At 39.6% G+C, this 26048-nt stretch overlaps 2 protein-coding genes across 8 annotated transcripts in view; both read right to left on the bottom strand.

The window, feature by feature from the left end:
* Positions 1–2124: 2124 nt before the first annotated feature.
* KCNE5 (potassium voltage-gated channel subfamily E regulatory subunit 5) lies at positions 2125–3153 on the bottom strand. The gene has a single exon (XM_071757531.1). It carries the CDS (start codon positions 2569–2571, stop codon positions 2248–2250), a length of 324 nt encoding a protein of 107 aa, XP_071613632.1. The 5' UTR covers positions 2572–3153; the 3' UTR covers positions 2125–2247.
* A 3364-nt stretch (positions 3154–6517) lies between these two features.
* The window catches only part of ACSL4 (acyl-CoA synthetase long chain family member 4), a 38026-nt gene continuing 18495 nt past the window's right edge, over positions 6518–26048 (bottom strand). For 2 of the 7 annotated variants that reach the window (XM_071757574.1, XM_071757573.1), the window contains exons 3-17: positions 24577–24623; positions 22072–22311; positions 21582–21759; positions 19540–19649; positions 19311–19449; positions 18511–18661; positions 17254–17377; positions 16387–16458; positions 14926–15065; positions 14307–14479; positions 14027–14101; positions 13609–13800; positions 13032–13146; positions 12268–12425; positions 6518–10437 (exon numbers count right to left, since the gene is read on the bottom strand). In XM_071757574.1, the coding sequence (XP_071613675.1) occupies positions 10280–10437; positions 12268–12425; positions 13032–13146; positions 13609–13800; positions 14027–14101; positions 14307–14479; positions 14926–15065; positions 16387–16458; positions 17254–17377; positions 18511–18661; positions 19311–19449; positions 19540–19649; positions 21582–21759; positions 22072–22299 (2013 nt within the window). In that variant the 5' untranslated portion in view covers positions 22300–22311; positions 24577–24623 and the 3' untranslated portion in view covers positions 6518–10279. Of the gene's footprint in view, positions 10438–12267; positions 12426–13031; positions 13147–13608; positions 13801–14026; positions 14102–14306; positions 14480–14925; positions 15066–16386; positions 16459–17253; positions 17378–18510; positions 18662–19310; positions 19450–19539; positions 19650–21581; positions 21760–22071; positions 22600–24576; positions 24624–26048 lie in introns of all 7 variants that reach the window. The other 5 variants (XM_071757577.1, XM_071757572.1, XM_071757576.1 and 2 more) reach the window with 3 other exon arrangements.

A 26048-nucleotide genomic window follows, 5' to 3' on the forward strand; every position in this document is an offset into this window, starting at 1 on the left:
TTAAATATTTGTAGATGCATGTTGTGTTCAAATCTGTCTGGATAAATGATGTATATGAGTTCTCTGTATACATGGGGTATATCTTGTTCCAGTGTGAGCCACAGTTAATGTATGGTGGTGGTATTTAAACATTGGGTTGAAGTGTAACTGTAAGAATAGATGGACTGATGTAAATCACAAATTACTGAAGTTCACCAAGACCTTGGGATTCTTTCAGGTATTGGAAGGTACAGATAGAACAGCAGATAATTAGAATTAGATGTTTTGTTAGTTTTTTGGCAGGAAGCCTTGTGCTTTCCTTATCTGTGAACATGGTGATGAAGTGCCCTTTCACAAGGGCAGCCCATATTATGTTTTAGGTAGAACACAAATACTGTATATTGCACATACTTTGCATTTGGGGGGTGGGAGGGGAGACAAACAGATGGATTATGAAGATGTCTACAGGGTGAAGCAGATAGTAACCTGCATTTGTGAAATAAAATGGGTTAAACACACATTGTAGCACTTAGCACTCTCATTCCCAAATACTTTTAAAGCTATTTATCTGTAATGCCTCTGAGAGACCAGAGTCCTGCCAATGGGCAGCAGTCAGGCAGAAAGCAATGAATCACTGAGGCAGGTTAAATAAAAAGTTTTTGACAGTATAATGATTCCCTCTCTCTCATAGGGGAAAGCTTTGGTTGTGGCCAGCTTAATTCTGATTGTACAAAGGAATTTGTACAAATCTGGTGGAGCTGATGCATTGTTTTAGTTACCCCAGTGTGAAAGTGCAGCTTAAGAAATTACATGGAGGTGTGTGTGTATATATATTGCTTATGGCTCTCCAGAGGTCCAAGTTGAGGTAAGTACTTGGGTTTTCCAGAAATACTGTATAAATCCTTGCAGATGGAGGTAGCTGACTAGAATTTTTACTGTTGTCTAACAATTTGATAGGGAATTTTAAGAATATTGGCAGTTCATTAGTTTCTCTTGACGTCCTTTTTCCCCACACAGTGCTGAAAACTACATTTTTCCAGCTGAGCTCAAGATTTCACACACATTGACTGGTAAAATCCTGGCATGTAGTACTATTGCATATATTCCCACTGAAATTGCTTCTGGAGCTTGAATTTTTTCATCACCACATACTCATCAATTATTAAAGTGTCCAGGTGTTCACAAGGTCCTGCTTGCTGTCTAAGGGTACTTTGCAGTCTGGTCTGTGGGTGTTGAAGTGGTTTTCTACAGTGATAGTGACCTTGAGAACTGACAGCCCTCTGCAGCTGGACTGCCTGCAGCTCATCACTTCATGTATCCATTTTACAAGGATTCCCCATAAAGTTCTAGCAGAGAAAGCAAGATGCAGTAGTTACCAAATAGGAGAAGCTGAGACCATTTTGCTGTTGGAAAGAATATGCATGAGTGTTCTATAGGAGATCTAAGTCTCTAACATAAAAATCTCTCCTCCTTTGGAGTTAATGTCAAAGCTTTTTCCTGCAGTGTGCTTTGGATAAAATCCAAACAGCAGCTGGGGCTGTGTAGTGCAGCATTCCTAGAGAAGGGACTTGTTCCTTGGAATCCTTCATTAGTCTTTGAAAAAAACTCACCCTGAAACCAAGAACTGAGAGACTGGTAGCATGGCTTGGACATCAGAATGAACCTTCGCCTGCCTAGGGATTTTTGTAGCAAGCATGTACTGTATGTTTTCATTTTAAGATTTATCTTGTACCCAGATACTGGAATTACACGGCTCTGTGTGTGTGCAGTGTTACTGATGGCTCTAAAAGTTACCCTGTGTCAGTCAGCAAAGCCACAGCACCACAATGAGGCGCCCATGCTTTTTCTTCGTGGCAACAGCTGCAGTTTCTAACATCTTTTTATTTTGATAAATGCTTCCACATTAAGGCAAAACAATTTGCTTTAGCAGAATGAGACCCGGCCCTTCCCATCCATCGTACCCGGCACACCTATTGACCCTCTGAAGTGTCAGAAATACCTATAATACAACAATAATGGAGCTGCTTTTAATCCTGTGAAATGCTGCCCACCGCAGTAGCGTTGTAGCCAGGTAACAAAGTGGAATACAAACCGATTCCAAGCAGGATATTAAACTAAGATCTGAAGATGACTGATGAGAGAAGGTTTCTGTACGTACGCAACGCGGGTGTTTATTGTAGAAAAGCAACACAAATCACTCCAGAGAGGTAAAGAGCCGCAGCAGTCCCTTTGATCAGTGCAGCCGGGACACCCTCCAAGCCCCCGGGCTCACATCAGCCGCTGGCCCTCGGCGGGGCCGCTCTCCTCGCCCGGCTGCCCCGGGCCGCCGCGGCCCCAGTCCCGCTCGATGTAGAGGTGGTAGGGATCGTGCTTGGACTCCAACTTTCGCGAGCGGGTGTAGGCCAGGATGAGCCCCCCGGCCAGGCAGCCGTAGAAGATCATGATCAGCAGGATGTACAGCGAGGCGTCGGCCCCAGCCGTGCTCCCGGTCCCGGTCCCGGTCCCGGTCGCGCTGGTGTTGCCGCCGCGGCGCAGCTCCCGCAGCAAAGCGTTGATGAGCGCCTGGAGCCCTTCCCCATCGCTGCAGTTCATGGCCCGGCCCCGCTGCCCGCCCCCTGCCCGGGGGAGCGGGGCTGGGTGCACTCGGCTGCACCCTCGGATGGAGCCGCTGGAAAACGGACCCTGAAAGTCCGAGTGAGAGCTGGAGCGAACCCCCGGGAGCTGAGCAGATAAACCCAGGTGTCAGCGATAGCGCAGAGCTTTTCAACGCTTCATCCGTGTCATTGTTAGCGTGCCCGGAGCTCGGATAAAATGCAAGAAATCCAAGGTATCGGCCTCGGTGCCCAGCATAGTGCTGTCTGTGTGAAATCCAACCTGCACCCCCAACCCTCCGAACTGGGAGGAGAGAGCCTGACGTTTGAAAAGGCTAATTCCACATCCTCACAGTGCCAGATTTCATTCCAATGCACGCTGACACGCTTGAGGAGATGAAATACGTTAATTGTGTTTGAAAGGTGCAGCTGGAAAAAAAGCAGTCATGTAGAAAACGGCTGAGCAGCCCTCAAGCCCGTGCCCCTGGGAGCAAGCAGGTCCTGTGCAGGTGACAATGCAGAGCCCTGCTGAGGATCTGCTGGGCTCCCTCTCCCTCAGGGAGAGAGCAGAGAACTGAGAAGAGTCTCTGTTTCACTCAGAGAAGACAGCAAAGTGAGATCCCTTCACAGGCTTCCTGAATTACAGAAGCAAAATGAAAGTAAACGCTTGGGAAAATGCATGTCCACCAAAATAAAGCCAGGGAGTAGCTGGCTGGAAGTCATTAAAGCCTCGGCAGCTTACCAGCCCTGCTGCAGGGCTCCTTGTGGCAAAACCCACAGGCATCTGAGCCCTGCCTGCTGAGGGAGGCTGTGGGGTACCTGCTGCTGCCCTGCACAAGAGCCAGCACCCACCCAGCACCCCATCCTGACACAACTAGAGCAAGTCACTGCTCAGAGCTGCTTTGCTGTGGAGTGCCATAAGAGCAAAGCAATGATGTGTTGCAAAGAAAGGTGGTGGGACACAGGAGCTTGAGCAGCAAGAGGTGTGGTGGTCAGACACCCACAGGCAGAATTAATTGGAGTAACTAAGACAATTGGTAATCAGCTGAAAAGGGTCTTAAGCAGAAAGGCCTGGAGATGGCTGAATGATGAAATGAGGCTGATTTCTGAGCTGACCCCAGAATGTCTGTGCTGGAAAGGGACTGAGGCTGCAGCAGACAGGCAAGTCTTTATTTATTGTTTTTCCTCCTAAGATTCTGTGCCCATAGTTATGTTTTGTTCTAAAAAATGCTTTGAATGTTCTAAGGGCCTCAAATCCTCTGCTCCTGGGTTGTTTATCTGATATCTTTTAAATTCAGTCTTCATCATGCTTGTAGGTGAATGTGGCAGTTGTGTGTGTTACAATCTCCCCAGCATGTTGTCAGTTGTATATTGTGTGGTTTCTTTGTCTGTTTCCAGGGTATGGCTGGGGCTGATCATTGTGTTCCATCCCATTTTCCTCTCAGTGCTTTCAGGGAAAGGGATTTTGGCAGCAGACCAGAATGAGTGCCTGGCTGGGGGGTCACATTGGTGTGGTGTTGACTTGGGCTTTTCTTAAGAGTGAAGTCCTGCTGGGTTAGGCTTTGAAAGAATAGCACCTGGTTTTCCATAATGCTTCTCTTTTAGTCTTTAAGTTGCTCTAGATGAAATACTAGTAAAATGGGATGTTTTGCAACACTACGTGCTCTCTTTTGCCACTTTCCCCTAAGAGTCACAGTCCATTATTTTTTTGTTTCTTTATCACTGAAATATAACTGAGATACCCTCTGGTTTAAGGATAGTTACAATCTCCACTCCCCCCTAGTATCAGTGGGATGTATAAACTCTAGAGTAAAAGTGAGAGATTGCTGACCAGTCAGTAAGATGCATTTCTGTTGTGCATATGGGTCGGGTTTCTCTCTCTGAGTCCTTTCACAAAATCATGTCTCCTTTAAGCAAAGGTTTTGGCTCAGATATGTTGCTGGCATCTTGCTTTTTAATTATCTACAGGTGACCTACTGAAAGTGTATTGGTGCCAGGCAAGAGCAATGAAACAGGAAAAACAATAGATCATAGCTTTTACTGCAATTAGAGGGGCTGAATATGAAGAAGGCAAAAACCAGAGTGATAAATCTTTCTTCATACAGTGCCAGGTTTTAATTTGCTTTTCTGCATTATTTTTTTGTTGTGAACAATTTTCTTGGCATCCTTTTTCTGAAAGTAAGGACTCTGCTTGCCAGTAAACACTTTGAGGGGGCTGTGTGTAGGTTAAAACTGAACTGGGCTGACTTGTTAGAAATTCAGCTTGGATTGTGGTATAGCTTTCACTTGCAGAGCTCCTTAGGAAGTCCCTGTCACCACCTGAGTATTTCAACCCCTCACTGCAATATCATTATTGTTCTGCTGCAGGTGTTCAGAGCAGAGATCCAGGTTTTAAAAATAGCAAGGAAAAACAGTCACAAGGTGAGAGCCAGACTATTACAGAAGGGACAAACGTGTTCTGGAATGTAGTGAAGTTATTGGCTTGGGGAGGTAATTACCCTAAGCTCCATAGGGCAAGTACCATATTTTGAACACAGGGACAGAGTGGCCCTAGTTAAGTGGCCCTGATTAAATTTTATGAAAACAGGCTGATTGGGAAAGGTTGTGTTTGCTTACACTTGAATGGCAAAAAGTAAAGTAGGGCAGGCAGCTATGGAGAACAGTGATGCATTCTTCATGCTCACTCCCTAGGGGAGTGCCATAAGTAATAAGCTGATCTATAACCAACAGGAAAGGTCTGGCTTAGATACTGTGTTGTTTAAAACAAATAAAAACCCCAGCAAGAGCTCCCCAGGGCTGGGGCTTCTGTTAAGTGCTTGAACAATCTGTGGACTCACTACCTGAAGTTGTAGCTGGGCTAGTTTTATTCTGAAATAGGCTCAATAGAAACCTGTTAAAATAGTCTGGCACTGTTTCAAATCAAGAACTGCTAAGCTACTTCCCTGTTGCTTCTTTATCTACCTTTTAAAAAAGTAAGTTATATAAGGGAGGTGAGGCACTGGCCCAGGGTGCCCAGAGAAGCTTTGGTGCCCCCTCCCTGAAAGTGTTCAAGGCCAGGCTGGATGGGGCTTGGAGCAACCTGGGTTATAGGGAGGTGTCCCAGCCCATGGCAGGAAGGTTGGAACTGGATGATCTTTAAGGCCCCTTCCAACCCAAACCATTCTATGATATGATTAAATTTTGCTTTAATGATCCAAGATCTTGCTTTAGAGGGAGCAGTATTTGTGCCTGGAGTCTGCATTTTCAGAAATAATGGGGAGAGTGTAGGTGTGGTCACCCCTCTGGAATAGAAGACAAGTGTATGCAGAGATAAGCAAGTGGAACATAGGGACTTCTGGCATCTTTGTGAATGTTCATCATTAATCAGATTATTGGTGTTTCAAAATGGGAGACCAGGTGACCAGGAGACCAGGTTTTGGCCTATTGTTGATTTTCTTCAAAATGTCTCTCCCCATTAAAGGTGTAGGAAGATTCTAGATAACTGCATTTCCCAGTTGCAAAGGAGTAGTACAAACAACACCCCCTTTCTGTCAGAATAAGATAACAGGCCAACAGCAAATGTGTTCTTAGTGTAGTCCTGTTCCTCCAGGACTGATGTAATCCTGTTGTGGATTGATTGCCTTTTTTTTTTTTTTAACACTTCCCAGCAGCACTGAGTTAACTGGAAATGTGTTTTGTTTATTAATCCAGGTAAAGTCACACTGCTGTAGAATACCTGACTTTACTCTGTGCATCATTCAGCATGCCATGTAGCAGTTTCACTGACTGTACTTTGTAAATCACCTGTGTGACACCTTAGGCAAAAAAAGCACAAGATTTGTTATTTTTAAGCTTCTGATGCTTTAATTTTAGCCTCCAAAAGGGAAAATGATTTACTGTTATGTAAGTAGAGTTCAGCCATTAGACAGGCTCAGTAAAAAAAAAAAAAGACAAGCCACACCAAAACCAAATACATAATGAAAATTTATTTCTTGCGTTGGATGTAATTGCAGATCGTTACTAATTTACCATTAGAATACAATCTAGTTTTTTGAAATTATGTGGTAGATTTGGGGATTATTTTTTGACTGAAAATTAGAGACACACATTCTCAGCTCATGTCCTGATCCTGATACAGCCAGAAAGTGTTTGGGAACTGCAGTTCAACATCTGGCTTCCTGGCAGGCAGCTCTCTACACAGTGTTATACTCTTAAGTTTTCTGATGTTATAACTGGCACTGCAATTGCTTTGGATTGGTTAAACACCAGCTCACCTACTACTAATGGAAAACTCATTGCTTTATACTTTTTTTTTTTTTTTTTTTTCCCTTGCAAGCTCTTCAGTGGCATTAGGTACAGAATACCAGGTCTTCTCTTCTAGCTCTCACCCAAACTTCTGTGTCAATGCTGTTCCTGAGGGGTGTTTGACCTTCACTGAGATTTTGAGTGGCAGAGATTTTGATCTATTAATTCAGTATTTAGTAAGGAAATTATTTGAATTTCTGTATTTTTTCAAAATGTCATAAATGTCACTCAGGGTAACTCTTTCTGTCTCCTCTTCCACTGGTGACAGCTTTTCTGTGCCTTTGGTAAGTAACATTGTATGTAGTTGAAGGTTAATCTCTTGTTATGTGCCATTTTTCTTCAGGCCAGCTAAACAACTATAATCACAGATGAAGCTTGCTAACCTCACTGCTGTTGTGGCTGTCATCTTTCTCTAGACATCCTGTTTTTTGAAGTAGAGGTTATAAATAGAATCTTGGATCAGACATGGCCAAAATGCTGCTTGCTTTTTTTTTTTTTTTCTTTTTTTCTCTTTGAACTTGTTTCTCAGACATAGGAGTATAATTTTCAATTCTCAACATGAATATCTTGCATCTACTTAGAGGTTTCTGGGACCTTCATATTTAGTAAATGAGCTGCTCTCTCACACTTCAGTCTTGTCTTGTATGTCCTTCAGTCAAGCACAGGATTTTGTGTTATCTCTAACTATAAAGGTTTTGAAGCCATACACTATGACTTCATCTGCATTCTAGCTCCTCATTTTTGATGGCAAGAATGACATACTTGCTCATCCCAAATTTCCACAAGCTCTGTCAGAAAAGGATTTAGAATTAATTAAAAATAAGGATAATATTTTTACATAGTTGCAAGTATTATATTTGCAAATATTCCTCAGCTTTGAAGGCAGCCTGATGTAATCCTTCCCCTCTCCAAAAGTTTGGAAAGCTGCTGTGTACAAGATGGTCTTTTGCAGCACATCCACATTTAGTTCATTTCTTGAAGGGAAAACAAGGCCCACTCTAGGCTTTGTTTTCAGTATCTGCTGCTTTTGAGAACTTCTTAGGTGTGCTCAGTTTCAGAGAAACTGAGGTGCTGAATGGTAACAAGAAATAACTTGTGCAACATAATAAAGATCTTCCAGAACACAAATTTGTTGAACCATTTAAACTGTATTCCACTTTTGAAATGTTAATGCTGTGTATGTGTGTGTATATATTGAAACAGTAATTCTCAGTCAACCAAGACACAAGATACCTGCAGTCTAGATAAAATACATTTCATAGAAATACATTCATGGTTAAAAAAAAAACAATCATACAACCTGCTGACAGACTGAAGTGCAAATAAGTTTCTTACATGTGTTTAACTCTTGTGATGCTAACAGGCTGACTAAAGGCTACTTAGTAGTGACCAATTTTAAACACTGAAAAACTGGTAATGTTGTTCCAGGACAGAGGCATTTACAGATATGATATGGGAAGCATTTTGTGTTATCATAAACCAACCCTATGTATCTTTAAAAAAATAATTTTCCTTTTTAGAAAAGCTATTTCCTCATTCCTTTTAGTGACTGTTTTAGTTCCATGCACAACTCGATACAGTCAGCTTTATATTTTTCCTTTTTCCTCTTGGTGTTCTTGGAAGATGAGCTGGCAGTGTTCTGGACTGGTCAGAGAAAGTTATGCTTGGGGAAGCTTGAAGTTGGTCCCAAGGAGAAGGGTTAGTTTAGTTTAATGAGTAGATAGCCATAATTTATTTTTGCCAAAATCTGTTTGAACTGGAAAAAAGAAATATACACATACATGCGAGAAAGGAAAAAATTGCCCTGAAATTGCAAGCTAGTATCTTCAAGACAAGCATTGTACAAAATCTTTTGCTTTCTGTACAGCAACAATACCAAATAATTCTTAACCATCATATACACAACACAAATATTATCAATAGAAATCTATAAATACTTTTAAAATGAATTTGTAATATATAGCAGTTGAGGGCCACAGCTGTACAAAATGTAAGCAACATATATAAAACGATTAAGAAAGTGCAAAGTAGAACAGTATCAAGAGCCTCCACTTTTTTACAGCATTTATGGTTCAAGTGTGAAGAGCTAGCAGGGATGCAGGAACTCATTTACAATTCAAAAGAATACACAGGATTCTGCACACAAAATTATGAACTATTATTGTCTCTTCCCACTTCTTCACATCTATGACTTCCAGTTAATAAGAGAACATTTTTATAAGTTTCTGTAAAGAGTTTTAGTTTTCTGTAACGTTTCTGTCCCTTTTTACGAGTTCCATAAAACAAAGTTTCCCTGGCCACATATTTTTTTTCCATCAGTAACACAAGACTACATGAAACAACCTGGTTTCTGGTTGCCTTGTTATGCCTGCCATGTTTAAAAGGTGAATGGAAATACCTTTCCATAAACTGAATACAGACTTTTAGTCCCTGATCCTCTACATTACATACAGGTAGCCTGTACCATTACTCACATGTATGTGAAGATCTAGAAGATCAGTGCCTTAAAATCACCAACCACCCCTTAAAGAAACCCAACAAACAAAACTCATTTGAGTTTCAAATCTGCTTAGAGACAACTGCCATCAATTTCACTTGTTTGCCAGATGCAAGTGGTGCATTCTGCATTCAGGTGATGACTTCTCATCAGTACCTCCTATAGCAGTGCAAGTCTGTTGTCTTTTATGCTGTGTGTTCTAGTGGAAAGCTCTGCTTGAATTAAAACACAATGGCAAGTAAAAACATATTTGGTGAGCTGGAAGTTGAAATAGTTAATTCAATGCTCTTGAATGAAATTTCAAATAACTTTGTCTTACAAAGCTTTTCAGTTCACCTTCATTTCAGTAAGTGTACTCTATACTCTTTTTTTAGGCACTGTAAATATGCAAGACACTAACTGATGTGCAGAAGAATTCATCCATTCTCAAGCACTGCATTATTAGTAATCTCTAGCAAGTTCTTGACTAATGTTGTCCTGTTTGTTTTCAAATGGAGAATGGCAGACTTTAAATACTCTTTTCCTGCCTCTCTAGGTATCTTACTATGACAGAAAAATCACAGTTACATTAATTTTTCACTTTGAAATATAGGCCAGTCTTCAGAATGAAGTAAAAGAGAAGCTGCAAACAGTCTGAATATGCTAGAGAAACAATAATAATAAAATTACCAGGTCATGCTGCTTCACATAATGATGTCTGCCTCCAATCTGTAGATGATCACATGAAAATCTATGAAGACCATCAGTGTCCAACCTGCTAATAATTAAGAATTTGGAGTCTAAAATATTCTGTTGTACTTCACAGAGATTATAAAAACCTTCATCCATTTGGTGTGTTTTCTGAATGTGCCATATCTACAGTATACACAGACATCCAAGACTGAGGCATGAGAAGGAACTCTGCACAACTGTCTGATCAGAGCTTGTTTTATTTGCCTCCATACATTCTTTCAATGTCGTTGAGGTAATGGTTTTTCAGTTCTTTCCTTTTCAGCTTGAAAGCATCTGTTACTAACCCAGTCTCTGGGGTCCATGGTTCAGGGCTGAGCCGTACCTTGATGGGGATCTCAAACCTTTCTAATTTCACTGCAGGAAAAACAAAAGCATGACTATGATACAGAGCCAAATGAAATACTCATTCATTCAGTATCTGAAGTAATCTGAAGCAAGCAGCACACCCTGTAGCTTGTGTAATGTGGTGTCCTGCTTAATTCATTAACTTTCCAGAAGGGCCACAAGCAAATTTAATCTAGTACCAGTGCTGAGTGCTGCTCAGTGTGCAAATATCCTAATAGCACTGTACTTGGAGCTTGTACTGGATGTGACAGTGCAAAATCTAAAGCATGCAACAAATGAGTGTGGCCTCAAGATCTGAGAGTACTGTCTCAAGAGGATGCACTGAAATCTACAGCTTTATCTTTAGTATAGCAATGCAGTAGTAACTAGATTAACTAGAACTAGTTGCATATGCATCACATTTAAATTATAATGAAGTACTTTTATACCTTCCATGCTTGAATGATTCTTTCTCAAGTTTCTCCTTCCTAAGAGTTTGGTTAGAGTTCAAAATAAAGGGAGTCTTCTGTATTTTTTGTTACCTTGATCCCTTATTTTCCCTTCAGCTGGAAGCAGTGGCTTGGCACATGCTCAACCTCATTGCAACCAAACCTCTTTCTAGCTCTTGCCCAGACAATCCCCCAGTGAGGGGTAAGCAAGGGAGGAGGGGAATAACTGCTTCAGGGAGAAGAGCAGGGACATCAGGAACATGGCAGGGAGCTGCTGCACGTGTGCAACACAAAATTCCAGGCTCTCAGCACCTGCATATAGGCCTGTAACAGGATCCCACATCCACAGACTTGCACTAATTATTTGTAGGACAGCTGGTGGCAGCACAGCCTCTGGGCGGCAGCACATGTCAGGCAGTTGGGATTGAAGCTGGCTGTAAATCTGTCCCCAGGAGCTCTTCTGTCTGTAACTTCAAACTGCTATTGTCATGTACTGTTTTATCTTATTTAGACAGCCGTCTGGTCATGGGAAGGTGTATTATTTTCCACTAAAAATGAGAACGATCTCTTTGCAACTTTTTCCCAAAACTATTTAAAACAAATTAGTTGGTTCTCAATGGTATATTGCTCTCTAGAAGGTAAAAAGAATGTGTAAGCAAATTTTTATTTTTTTTTTTTTTAATAAACAAAGCTATAGGGATTGTAATTTGCCTAGTGCATAATAGAAAACATGGACCCAAGTCTGAGTCCTAGGGATCGATTTATTTATTTATTTTTAAAGGCAAGGCTCAGTAGTGCCTTTCATCCTCCTTTTCTCAGTTTCAAAAGGCAGATTCTCCTCTTTTGAAGTTTGAGAGGCAGTGCTTAGCATGTGCTTAAGTCCATTTTACTTCCTTGTAGGAGGTGCCAAATGCTTTAGAGACTTTTTTCCCCCAGTTAGTTGGTTAAATTTGTGCCCCATAAAGGACTGAGGAAGCTTTTGATGGTTCAGCCCCACAGCATCAGCAGGCTTTTAAGCCATGACAGCTGCAAGGATCATGGTTGTTCAAAGCTGTAGGGGACAAAGCTGCATGGGGAAAAAAGCTGAGATAGCTTGCTTAACTAGTTTTCTTACCAGCAAATGTCTTGTAACTTTCCTTCCAAACTCATAGCTCTTTGGGGCCTTATTTTACCTGTATTAGACAAGCAACTTTTTAAGAATATTAAAAATTATGGAGTACTCAGTATGACCAAAAAGTATGTGAGTTCCTGGGATAATGGGCAACACTTTGATGTGGTCTTTGCCTCTGATTAAACTATTAAGCTTTGGCAGAGTTGGAGGCAACAGGAAGAGCAGTTAGTGAAAATAAGTGAAAATTTGTGCTGGTTAAACACCATGAGATTGGTTAACACAAAATGCTGTTTTACTTACTCTTGTTTGCCACTTCTTTAATCTCTCGCAGTATTTCAGCTTCCATTGTGGGATTGTTACAAATATCTACCCAGGTGCCACTGATGCCTTTCTGCTCAGCTAATGCTGTCAGCTTCTTCTGGTTAGGAACCACAAAACTGATCACATAGGACTGGTCACTGCCACAGGATGGCAAGAGAAGGAAGGGAAAAAAGATGCAAATAATTGAGATTTCCATTTTGGGGTGTAAAATGGTTACTTGGTGTTAGATACACAGGTCCAGAGTGCTTTTTGAACTGTAGTCATTCCTTCCTACAGAATCATTCTTGTACAGTAGATCTTCAAAACTGACTTAAAGGTATTCTAAATTGCTTTACAGTGTTAGGTTTGGCTATCATGTTTTACCATAATTTCACAAGTACAATTCTCAGTTTAGCTTTCCAGCTAGTGTTTAGCTACTTTTCTTCATTTTCCCTTCATGTAGTGCTTCTAAGTTGACTATTTCCAGATGAACTTTTCTTTCATATTCTGACAGAAAGCCAAAAACTGTGGTAAATAAAATTATAATTGTTTGGGAATGGATGGGATGGAACTGGAATGTATTAGGATAGGAGAAATGCCCCCAGAAAACCAGAGGTCATTTCTTCAAGATTTAGGGAATGTGGGCACCTGTGCTCCATCCATGTGCTACTTGTCCAATGGAAACCAACAATGCATCATCAGAGAGGTGAGCCTGTACTGCATTTTTACCCTACATGGAGTTTCTAAATTGGTATCACTCTTACCTTTTGGCATAAGCACAGATATTGTCAATCAATGGACAGTTCTTCAGTGCTGCCTCTACTTTGCCCAGAGACACATATTCTCCTGCTTGTAGCTTTACCAGGTCTTTCTTACGATCTAGAAGTCAAGGGGGAAGGAAAAATCTTCTAAATAAACATGAATTAAAATCTTAAACATTATTAAAATCTTAAAGCAGCTAATGGCATATACATAATCTGTCAACTTTATAAAGGCTTCCATTAAAAAGTTTATGTAGCACTCAATTTGTCACTCAACATGCATGAAAGTTATGGGGGCTCTGATTTTAAAGCTTTGTAATTCATACCAAAAATTAACCTTGCACATATTCTTTAAAGTCCTTGTGTTAAATTTAGATAGTGACAGTATCACAGGAGATGGCAAAACCTCCAAAATTCTCCTACAGATGCAAGAACTTCTAGGAATGCATTTACACTGTGATTCTGCAGGCAGATAACCTTTAAGTGGATTAGTCTTGGCAAAGCCAACAGGATTAACAGCATATTATGTTTAGTCAAGATCTTGATATAATAATTCAAGATATCAAAAACTGAGACCAACCTATGATCTGCAGACACCCATCTGGATGAAATTCCCCTATATCTCCTGTACAGAACCACCTCTGCCCATTCTCATCAATGGAGAACTCTTCTGTTGTCTTCTCTTCATTTTTGAAATATCCCATGGAGACATTAGGTCCACCAATTATAATTTCTCCTCTAGGATTTGGCTTGTCTTTATTAGTATAGCCCCCTGAAAACAAGAAAATCCCCAGACAATTATTTGTAACTTGTACATTCTGCTGCTGAGAAAATATTTTGAAACTTCAGCTTGAAGTTAATGCACACAAAGTGATGATTATTTCAGAAGATCAAGAACAATTATTTCATGTGTTACACCTAGCAAACCAGACAGGCAAAGAAACCAGCTAAGCAGTGGTTATATGAGTGACTCTGAAATCAAACCATTGAATACTCACCTTCCTGCCAGTCTCTCAGTTTTATTTCACAGCAAATAAGAGGAGCTCCAACTCTGCCAGTGCTGTAATCAGCAACTTAGGGACAGAAAAAAAAAAAAATACAAAGATTGTAATTTGGAATATAAACTCAAACCATAAGCCAGGTGGTAGCTTATCTCCAGTTACTTTATTGCAGTTGAGCACTACAGCTATTTTGACTTTACAAAAAAACTCACCAATACTGGGGCTCCAATATACATCTATATCTTAAACTATGCATTTCCAGAAGCATTTTAATTACCTTCTGTAATTGTTCCAGCTCCACACGTTTCTGTTAGGCCGTAGCCTTGACCAACAGGACAGCAAAAACAGATGTTCATGAATCTTTGTGTCTGAGGTGAGAGTGGTGCTCCTCCAGAAAGCATCATACGGACATTCCCTCCCAGTAGTGCCTTTACTTTTTTAAACAATAACCTTGAAAGAAGGAAAAAAGCATTAAAAAATCACTCAGGGCACTTTTAGAAAAAGACACAGAACTTTCTTCCTATTTGGAACACCTTTAAAAATTAATCACTGGCAGTTTTTAGTGGGCAGTGGGGATAATTAAAAACAACGCCTCTTGCGTAATACTCGGAGATGGCAGAATTCCTGTAACTTAACTAAACAAACATTCCAGTTCTATTACTAAAAAAGCAATCCAATGAAAACTAACGAGTCATCTGCTCTGAAGATGAGTCATTCCTACCATTAAGTATCTCACCCATTTCCAGCAAGAACACGGATTATTTCAGTTAGTCATTAGATGATATTTGCATGTTGGAGGAGAACTGTCTGATGTCAGAGAGTCTGAAAAAAATCATCATCTAAGCTATCTGAAATCACAAGGAACAAAGTACACTGAGACTCTGAATTGTACTCACACGTTGCACAGAGGTGCATCATATCCCCTCTTGATTTGTTCCAATTTGTAGTCATAGCCTATCTTGAAAAGAGTTCTCTGAATGTAGTTCATCTCTTGGACTTTACTCATGACATTTTTATAAATTCTGTCCATTATTTCCTGCAAAGTTTTTTTAAAAACAAAAAAAAAGCAAAGAAGATCACCACATAGAATAGACTAGCATGTGGAGATTGATTTCCATGTTAAAATTGAAAAGCCCCATTATTTCCCCCTTTAAAACAGGTAATACAGTAAGAGCAAAAATGTCTGCATCACTGGTTAGGCAATGCTTAACTGTAATATTTTTAATGTGTGAACAGTTAGTCAATTATAGACCATTCTAGCTTGGAGCTATTTGAAATGAGTGGAATGAAGTGTCAAAAATCCAGCAGAAAATTAGTGACTTAGCCTTACTTTTTCTCTCCATTCACTCTTTTCTCCTCTCACCTTGTATTGGAAAACTGCTGCAGACAGGCAAGTCAAAGGCAAGAAACTGAGTAACCATTTGGGGCCTTCAGGCATACTGCAGTAATTCATAGTACCCCTTGCATTTCTACCAACACCTTTTTAAACCTCAGCTTTGGTTTTAGAATACTTTTCACCCCTCATTCTGAAGATACCTTCTCTGTCAACCACAGCTACAAATCTTGGGTACCGTGCCACAGGGCAGTAAAACTTGCTGTGTTACACTGCTTTCATTATTGGCAACACCTCAACCTGTATTTCAGATGTGACAAACTGATTCAGAAAATTCTGAATTCAAGTCTGGCTAAATCTCTGGAGCTAAAACTTGGTGTATGCCATGCAAGATTTGTTGTGCTGAGGAGTCCCAGTGCTGTACTTTATCCATGGCAAAGGGCAAGCACAAGGGAATGAACTAAGATTTCATTTGACCAGTTTCTTTTCCAAGAAAAGATTTTCAACTTTCAAAACAATGTGGTTGCAGTAATTCTAGCTTACCTAACAGGAAAACCACAATGCTTTCACAGACAGGAAATTAATTTCTATTAAAATAATAACCTTATCACTAAAATATACAGAACCTAAAAAGTGTTCAGACTGGTAAAGTATTTAGCAGAACTCTAGAGACTGGGTCCTTCAAGTCTGTTACAGAGCACAAAATTTTGAAGTATTTATGTGCTTTTTAACAGAAATAAAATCACAATTGGTATGAAAGTTATAAAAATCATGTGCTCTGAAACTGCAGAGATCAAAATATTAAAGTCTTACTAGAAACCTCTCGTTTTTATTTATTAGCTCCTTCAAATCTTCATTATTGGGATTTAGACAACTTAAGGGAAACTGTACATTACTGCCAGCTCAATTTGCCTGCATAATATTGTCTAATATTTCCAAAAGAAAAAAGGTGAATAGATTTTGCTAGCATGAACAAGATACATTTAGCAAAAAAATTGCTTTCTATCTGCTTACACATACTTACAGGCACAGCTGCCATCAGTGTAGGCTTTAGTACAGTACAGTCTCCTTTGCTTCCCTTCTTAATTTTACTTGACTGTAAAAAGAGAAAAATGTGCATTAATGAAGCTAAAAACCACCCAGCTCTTTAGAAAAGGACCAAGGAAAGGGCAGATATATTAGTAAATCATTTGTTTAAATCTCTTCTGTCCCTCAGAAAAAAGTTCCCTGTTATTTCCGCCCCCCCCACTGCTGATGATGGAAAAAAGTAGATTGATAACAATTTCACAATCTGGGGGTTTTACAAGCCCAACCTGGCTAAGTCATCTTAGTCTAACTCTCCATCTTTCTTTCTCTCACTTCTCACTTCTAGCTTTGGCTTTCTCCTCCACCTTCTCCATGAGTTTCTTTGGCCTGGTGTAATCTCTATACCAGCAAAACATACAGAAGCATTTTTCCAGATTCATTTGCTCTTATTTATCTTAATTATTAAATGGAAAAAGACAAATGGCTAAACACATGTACAACCACTGGCTTAATAACTGAAAAAGTGAGACCAAAAACTTCACATCACTTTAAACAGCCTTACATTCAGCTAATCTATTAATAGTAGTTCTTATCCTGGTACCCAGTAGATAATAATACTATAAGCAGTTATTAGATTTTCTTTTAGAATTCCAAGGTATCATAAAAGTAAAGGTTTTAATAAAATTTGTACGTATGACCTGCTGCTATAATCACCAGGAATGTTATTTTGCATCATTTTCTGAAGAAAAAAAAAAATCAAACATTTCTAAAAGTCATATACACCAGCAGTTCTTAAATGAAAGAGGACAGCTGAGAGAGAATGCAGACTGCAAAAGCAAATTTCAGCTTCCCCCTCCTCCCTCACCTGATCCGATAGCGTGAGTGGAGAGGAATAGCCAATTCTGCAGCCATAAGTGATGCAAGAAATTTCTGCTGTCAGTTCTAATACATGGGCCAGAGGCAAATAACCAATGTAAGTATCCTTGGGTCTAGGAAAGGAAAGGATTATCTAATTAACAATGATGCACGAGTGGACTGAAAATACTGCTTAACAGTTTTACTGTGTGCTTAGTTACTACTTTTTGAAAGAACTGGATCACAAGTGAGGCTTGTGCTTCTGCACACAAGGGTGCAATTTCAAACCAGAGTTTAGAAGCAAAATGGGGAAAATTGTACCTTACTCAAATCTGTACAAATGAAAGGTTTGCCCTGTTTTCTAGGAAACTCAAGGATTCCTTAGTGCTTCACTGCTATTTCTACTCCTTGTGGCAGTACCAAGGTACCAAATAAAAAGATGAAATTGCCTTATTTTTAAATAATCACCAGGGATTTCCAAATCCTTAACAATCATCATAGCACCTCCTTCTAAAATACATTTGTAGAGAGAGAGTTGGTCACGGAAACACTGAGACTTATTCCAGGAAATAATTTCTCAGAGATTTCTCAACAAGAAACTTAGAGCTTTTCCTAAACAGAGGCTTTCAGCATCAATTCAGAACTGGGCTTATATCCCATCACAAAAGGAGTTTAACAACACAGCTTATTTCAGCTATTAAACCCTTTGTGAATGCAGTGACCAAAACACCAGCATTCATGAGAAATGTCTTCAAAATGTTAGTCTGAGGGAGTCTGCAGTTTTGCTGTTGTTGATGCACTGTTTATTACTTCTCTGCTCATTTTGCTGAAGTATAGCTGAGCAGATTCTGCAGTATGTGTGTTCTCTAACAGTGTGGACATGGTAGGCTCTGACATACTTCCTAAAGTGATTCTAGCTGCTTGAGAACATCTAAAGAAAAAATTTCCCAAGTTTGAGTAGAGGAGGAATCTCCTTATCTGGTGGGATCTTCTGATCCACTAGAGTGCAAAAATTCATTGCAGACCTAGAGTTAAGGGTGATAACTAAGAAAAGTAGAAACAGCACATGAGAAGAGCTAGGAGAGCATCCTTTTCAAACAACAGGTCACAAACACAAGACACATTTCATATAAATTAAAGATTGGCTCACAGTAAACTGAATAAATTTGGGAACGCCTGATGCAAGCAAGAAACTTTCTGTAAACTTTTGTACTTTTGGAGGTTCTGTTTTATCTCTCCATACTCCTGACAACTAAGTATGTCTTACCCCAGTCCAGGTATCCTCTCACACTGTCCTGTCATTCCAGCTATTAAGTTTTTATGCATCATCATCACTCCTTTAGGTCTCCCAGTAGAGCCACTGGTGTACATTACTAAAGCCAAGTCTGTAGGAACAGGTCTGCTTGGCTGAATGCTTGCTACAAAATGAAAGAAAAATTGTTATTGATTACCTTTCTAAATTGTTATTTCTGCAATTTATCAATGTGAAAATCTTGGTCATCAACCACTGTGAAGCAGGTGCCTGAGCAAAGGCAAATGCAGTGTGCTGCCAAGTGGTCAGAGGAAGGGAGAGAAGGCACTGGAGAAAGTTCCTCTGGCCCAACGTGCTTTTTAGCTACAGATTGGTTAACAAAAAAGCCTTCTCCAAGCCAGTAAGTTAAAAAAAAAACCCAAAACAAACATATTTTCTCCTCTTAGGAAAAAATAGAGAAAATACAATGAATAAAAGGTAAAAGCAGTAGAAAATGAAACACTGCACCTGATTCTACTTCACTTCCTTAAACAAAGGTGGTAGCTTAAAATTAAATTATTCTGGTTATAGTTTAGAAGTTAAAAGTCTATTTTTATTTTGAAATACCTAGCACATGAGCAAAGGTGCAGGACAATAGAGACTAAACAAATTTTTCATTTATTTAAACAAAGCCAGAAGATGAATTGAAAATCCAGTTCATAAAACTGCCTTTTTTTAGAGACCTGCATCAGTGGTCTGGGTTTTTTCTGCCACATCCCTTTTAGCCTAGATCTGATTTCACTGCCAACTTGATCATTTCTCTACGATAAACTTACAGTTTTCTGGTCTGGCTCCCAGCTCTTCTACTGTCTGCATACTGTGAATCTCCACATTTTCAGGATATTCTGATTTATTGATAGGCTTCTTGTCCACATAAATAATATGTTTAAGACAGGAGACTTGTGGCAGTGCAGTCTAGAGAAGAGAAAGTAAGTTTTTAGCACTGACTGCACTGTGAAATTATTCTAAGGTTGGTTGTAGCAGGTGAAGTTGGTACCAAGTTACCTTAAGTTTGCTCTCCAGAAGTTCTAGACTGGTGACCAGATAGGATGCTCCACACTCATTGAGCCCATAGGTTACTGCCTCTTCACCCAGGGTTGCATACAGTGTAACAACTGTTACAGGAAGGAGAGGGAGAATGTGAAAGAAATGCTGAAGTAATACTAAATGCAAAAGCCTTTGTTTTAGCTCACTGGGAAGCACTGCAGCAAAGTGGGATGGGGGGAGGTTAAATTAAGTCAATGGACAATTTTCTAAATTGGAAACAAACCAGCTTTTAATTTTTCCACATCAGAATTTTGTGCCACAAGAGACCTCTGGAAGGAGGACAGTGGTACAGGAAGCTTTTATTTACAGACAGGATGGTCCAGCACTGGGACAGGCTCCTTAAACAGGTGCTCAATGCACTAAGACTGCCACTATTTGAGAGGCATTTGTTGAATGCCTTAAACAACTTGTGCCTTAAACAAGATGCTTTAACTTCTGGTCAGCCCTGAATGGGTCAGGCAGTTGAGCTACGTGATCCTTGTAGATCCTTTCCAACTGAAAGATTCTCTTCTACAGAAGAAATCAAGGAGATCCACCAAACCCCCAAAATAACACACTAAACAATCACACTATAAGCAGCTGAGAACATGTGTGTGTCCTCAGGCTCTTTGCAACCAGAACTCAGGGGGAGAGGTGCCACACACCACAGGGCACTGGTCACAGCTCAAAGCTCTGCACTTGCACCAGCAGCTCTTTCAGCACTGTCAGCTACTTTGCTTATTCCCATGAAGTTGTTGATGGGGGTAAGGCAGAGAATCAGATTAAGGAATCAGGTTGCTTTCCCTGCTGCAAGATTGTTTTTAACCCTGACTGGCTCAGTGATGCCTTAAAATGTCTCACAAACACCAAGTAGTTCACCTCTTCCCAGCATCTCTGCTGAAAAATAAATACCTTCATTTAGTATCATCTGTTACCTCAAACTCTTGTCTCCAAAGACCAAAGGAATTTAAAATTCCTGTGAAACAGGGTTAATGTGGAAGAGACAGAGAGAGTAATGTTCTACAGCTTCCTGTCAATCCAGACTCCCAGGTCCCTTTCTGCCATTCTGTGCCCAGCCTGGAGCTCCCCATGGGGTTGTTGTGTTGAACCTCATCCCACTGGAATCAGCCCAGCTCTCCAGTCTGTCCAGGTCCCTCTGCAGAGCCCTCTTGCCTTCCAACAGATCCACACACCCCCCCCCCAACTTGGTGTCATCTGCAAATTTGCTGATGGTGGAGTCAATCCCCTCATCTAAATTATCAGTGAAGACACTAAACAGAACTGGGCCCAGCACTGATCCCTGGGGGACACCACAGCCACCAGCTGGATGCAGCTCCATTCAGCACCACTCTCTGGTGGCCCTCCAGGCAGTTCCTAACCCAGCACAGAGTGCTCCTGGCTGAGCCATGGGCTGACAGCTTTTTCAGGAGAATGCTGTGGGACACAGTGCCAAAGGCTTTGCTGAAGCCCAGAGGGACTCCATCCACAGCCTTCCCCTCATCCACCACTCTTGCCACTTCACCAAGAAGTGTGTATGCACTAAATCAATTAGGGAGTTTGACAACTTAAATAAAAATTAAGAAAACCTCCTGTACACCTAATTATGATGAACTTGGGGCAGTTTAGAAAAAACAACAAACCAAACCCAACCCCTCAGACTAGCATATGATTTTGATTGCTACTTTTTTCCATCTTATTTTATGTTTTGGGTGCATCAGTCAGGATATATAGAGAAAATATAGAATTTCACTGAACATTCCACATTTTAAGGGGAAGAAATAACCACTGCGATCTTCAGAGTTTTTAAAAAACCCCAACTAAACAGTAAGTGTCATTCTACCATTTAGAACATTACTATATTAAAATGAGGAAAAACAGTCTCATAAGCAGCATGAGCAAGTTAATTTTAGGGCTTTCTACAATGCGTAGAGTTAAGACTGAAAACTTCTAATAATTTGACCATAACTCGTGCTCAGAAATGGTTGTAAAATACACTGGAAGTAGCCCAGTTCAGCACTCACGAGGGAAGTTGTACTTGAAGCAGGTTAAAGCTGCAATCATCCATTCTGCTCGGGTCTCACAGAATATGACAACCGTGCTCTTTGGGGTTAGTCCCAGGGCAGTCAGTCCACTCCCCAAGCGATTCACTTTCTCATTTACTTCTTCATAGGATAACCATCTGTAAGTTCCTAATATTAACTGGTGAGGAAAAAAAAAAACAACAAAAAAAAAACCTGTCATGCCAAGAGGCTGCTGGTACAGCTCTACAAACTTCATGAGTTGGTGCATTACACCCCAGGCACGCTGCCATTCATTAAAATAAATGTTTTTCTGGAAGTAGAATAAGCAGTGCATCCTGCATTCTTTTTTTCTTATGATATAAACCATCCACTTTATAATAGGTAAAGATGATGACTAGGGAAGACCTTTTAGGAGACCTCCATTCTTGAGGCACGATGCAAAACAGCTCAAAACCAGATCAGAGCGTAATTATTAAATTATTAGTTTTACCTTTTTGAACACTTTGCCATTTGGTTGCATTTCATTTTCTTCGCTCAGTATTTCTCTGGTCCCTAGACAGTCCTTCTTCCCAAACTTTTCCAAAGCATGGTCAAAGAGCTTGTCCAATGTGTCTGCTCCAGGAATGTTGATGTGTGCTAGTGAGTCAAGGTGAGTGACAGAGCGGTACGGGCTCCCAGGCTTGTCCGAGATGGGTTTAGCTTTTAAACGTTTTGCCATAGCCTTTTTCTTCTTGGCATTGGTAAGAAAATACCATGGAATAAAAACAAGCACACTGTATACAGATATTAACAGGTACACAGGCAGCAAGAGAATGGCATGTACTTCTAGCTTAAGTTTCATTGCAGGTACTTAAAAAAAAAAAAAAAAGAAAATCTCTTATTGTGTTCTGAGGCAGGCAAGAGCAAAGCAGCAGCACAGTGTGACGTAGGGAGATGCAACAGGAAGTGAAGCTTAGGTAGTTCTGCTTCAGAGCAGCTGCTAAAATTTTAGTAACCTTTGAGAGCCAACAGTGGACACCTGTGGGTGATGACCAGAGCCAAGCAGAGAGCAGAGAGGAAAAAAAAAAAAAAAAAAAAAATTAGTAATGTTACAGTCAGTTCATTAATTTTAGTCCTCCTATGACTTCACTTCAAATGCACCCAGACAAAGGAGACTGAAGTAACTGCTTTAAGAGGCATGTAAGCTGCATGACAGAGCAGTGGAGCTCTGGAGATAAAAGAGGATGAATCTTTTCCATACGTGTTTGTTGCATCCACAAATATTTACTTTTCAAAGACTTTTCCCCGCTATCTCTGTTTGAATAGTTCAGGGCTGTTGAGATGGAGTTTGTCCTTCACTTCATAATATTGTGTTTAAGCCACTTGAGTAATGCTACAATTGCGTAATTACAGAGGTCAACAAGCTGCTTTCCCCTTAAATATTTGAGCTACAGAGAAAAAATGCAGTAGATTTCTTTACTGCTTTTTAGAATATTGTATCAATTTATATTCAGATTAGAACAAGTATATCTTGATACAAAGTCCTCAAAATTAATGTTGTAATCTAAAAATGATGTAATATTCTAAAAAGGCTTTATTAACTTTGTCCAGGAACTTGATTTTTAACCTATTAATTTTCAACTATAAATGTCAGACTCTTGAAAAGGGATTTCACAGATTTGTTTTTCCCTCTTGAAAAAAAGTAGTTCAATATAGGCATTTCAGAACTCCAGGTATGGAAAATGGAATCCAATTGGACCAATTTAATCCAATATAAAATAAAACACAATTTGGTAAGGTTTTGTCTGCCTGTCAGAAATACTTTCTGATTCAAGAGAACTGGACCTGAATAAAGACCAAAGGTGAGTGGGAGGAAAACAAAAGCATCACAGCAAAGCACACCTGTGGTTAGCCCTCTGGTCTGTTACTAGTTTGCACTGGCATGTAAAACATATAAGTTTTTATCTTCACCTGGATGACATGCAAACACAGACTGCAAACACATCCTAAACTGTGCATACAGCAGGAAAAATAAAAGGCCAATGTGAACTAACAAAAAAGCAGCACCTCAGACACCCAGGGGTGTGAGTAATGCAGACTGGCTTATTGCAAAATTGGTTGCTGGGAATTTTAATGAGAATTAAAAAATCTGCAGTTGTGGTGTTGCCAATACCAACAGCATTTAATGTAATGTAAGATTGAGATCTGCAGATACTAAAAATAGCATTATCACCACATTAATTTTTTAATTGAGCCCATAGAATAAAATTACAAGTGAATGCATGGTATAATAAATTAAGCTCAGACCTGTGCAGGAAAAAAAGCATTCTGAATATTTCTTTTTATAAAAAGTGAATGCTATGTTCTTTTCAAAATGTATATTCTTATTCTGCTCTAAACTCAGCATCATCAGCTGCTCAGAAAATGGTCAAACCTCAGCAGAAGAGACATAATTTTTACTTCCTTAAGCTCCAGTTCTCTAAAATGAAGGTTTACTGATTTAGACTACAAATCTTGCATGACATTTTCATTCCAGTTAATTCAGTGCTCCAAAAGCAGCAGTTGAGCATGTATTTAAACCAGAAGCCAGCCATAAGTGCTCAGACTACAGAAAGAGAGCTTCAGTGCATGCAGATGCAAAGCTGCAAGTGAAAACAAACCCTCTAGAGAACTCTCACTGCTCTCCACCTTCCAACAAAAAGCATATGACCAGAAAAAATGACTTGGATAAAAATCAGACTTGTTGGACTACAGGGAATAAATTAATGGGACAGTGCCATTGCTTTTATTCAGACTGAAAAGTAGATTTTTCAGTAGTACTACTGGTAAAAAATACTAACAACCAAAGCTGATTAATTTAGAAAGGCAGGAGAGGAATGGGCTCATATTAACTTAAATTCTGTCTTGACAAAAGTCAGTTTTAATATTTAATCCACATCATCTGGAAAAACTTGGACCAAAAAATACAAACTTGTTCATATAAGAACAACATGCATACACACACAGGTATACTTACAAAGTATCTGACAGTGATGACTGAGGTTTTTTCAGTGTCTATTAGATCTATATTAAGAAAGGAGAAAAAAAAAAAAAAAGTATGAGAGGTTGGGAAATTCTTTTTGCCTTGCAGAAAGAAGGAATCTTTAGAATTTGTGCTCATGCTCCTGAAGAAGAATAGCTTATAAATTTAGACAAAAGTGCTACACACTACCCATACAAGAGGAGAGCAATGACATTATTAGAAAAGATTAAGCTTGCAAATTACTGTAGACATAAAGACTAAGCTACCCAAAACGAGTTTAATTTTTATGGGAATCTTCCCTGTTGAAACATGTTATAAATAAAGCTATGAAGCAAAACGTAATTTAATTAAATTTTTAAAAAGGCAAGAAATAGACTCTCAGGTTCCATGTGGTCAATTCTTCTGTCTCAGGGCAGAATTATCATTCTTGATGGATGAATAGAAACAGTAACTCAGGACCATCCATAGCATATTCTGCCCAAGAGACATAAGGAACATGAAGCTGAGTTTGGGTACTGAGGTGAGTTTTCCAAACAAAAGTGATGTTACATTGGAAAAAAAAAAAAGAAAAAAAAAAAGTCTACATGTAAACTATACAGATATGGCTTCAAAAAGCCTGCTTTATAGTTTTGTATTGGACTACATGGTTTTATATGTAAAAGGCTTTTTAACTGGTGTTTAACCAAGATACATTTTATTAGCCTTCCCCACAAGTCTTACACTTTTAATCAAGTGACTGAAAGACTGAAACTGTATTAAAAATCCCATATGAAACTCTCCTGTAACCATTTTCTCTTGAAATATGAAATAAATAGGAGGCACAATAATGCTTTTAGTGTTACTGACACTTGCATGTGGCTGTATAAGATTTTGATCTGTAATGAAATCATCCCAAACTCGTGCTAAATAAATATTTATCACATTTCAAATGTAATGCATCATAGACTGACACAGTGAACTTGTGAAAGTACCTCCATTCCAACTCCATTTGAAAGCCAAACTTAGCTATTCAAATTACACCTCATGCCTTCAATCTCTAATTTAAGGTTAATTAGACTTTACAAGACAGCATGAGGTGCCCTGTTCACATCAATGCACCATCAAGGACACCTTCAAGGCAAGGCAACTGCATGTTACTGAAACACAACAGTGATGTTCTCAGTAAACTTCCTCTTTCCTCAATAAAAGGAAATGGAGTAGGCACGTGAGAAATTTCACTGTATCAAAGCACTTCTGTAATGCAAGAATATTTACAGTATGGAGTATTTTATACAGACTTAAAGTTCATTATTTTTTTCTTGTGCCTATTTAGAGGCTTATCTACCTATTATCTACCTATATTTCCAGTGCTTGCTACAGGAAATGCACAGCAATTGCTGTGTCAGATGGGACTACAGTCTAAGGAAAAAACAATCCAAACAAAACTAGGTGTAGTTTCTCTCCCAGATAGCTGTTTTCAGTGTTTC

Source organism: Heliangelus exortis, chromosome 14 (assembly GCF_036169615.1).
Source record: "Heliangelus exortis chromosome 14, bHelExo1.hap1, whole genome shotgun sequence".
In the NCBI taxonomy this organism is placed as follows: Eukaryota; Metazoa; Chordata; class Aves; order Apodiformes; family Trochilidae; genus Heliangelus; species Heliangelus exortis.

What these genes read in the sequence shown, in the direction of transcription:
- KCNE5 (XM_071757531.1), bottom strand. Translation starts at nt 2,571, where the DNA reads ATGAACTGCAGCGATGGGGAAGGGCTCCAGGCGCTCATCAACGCTTTG.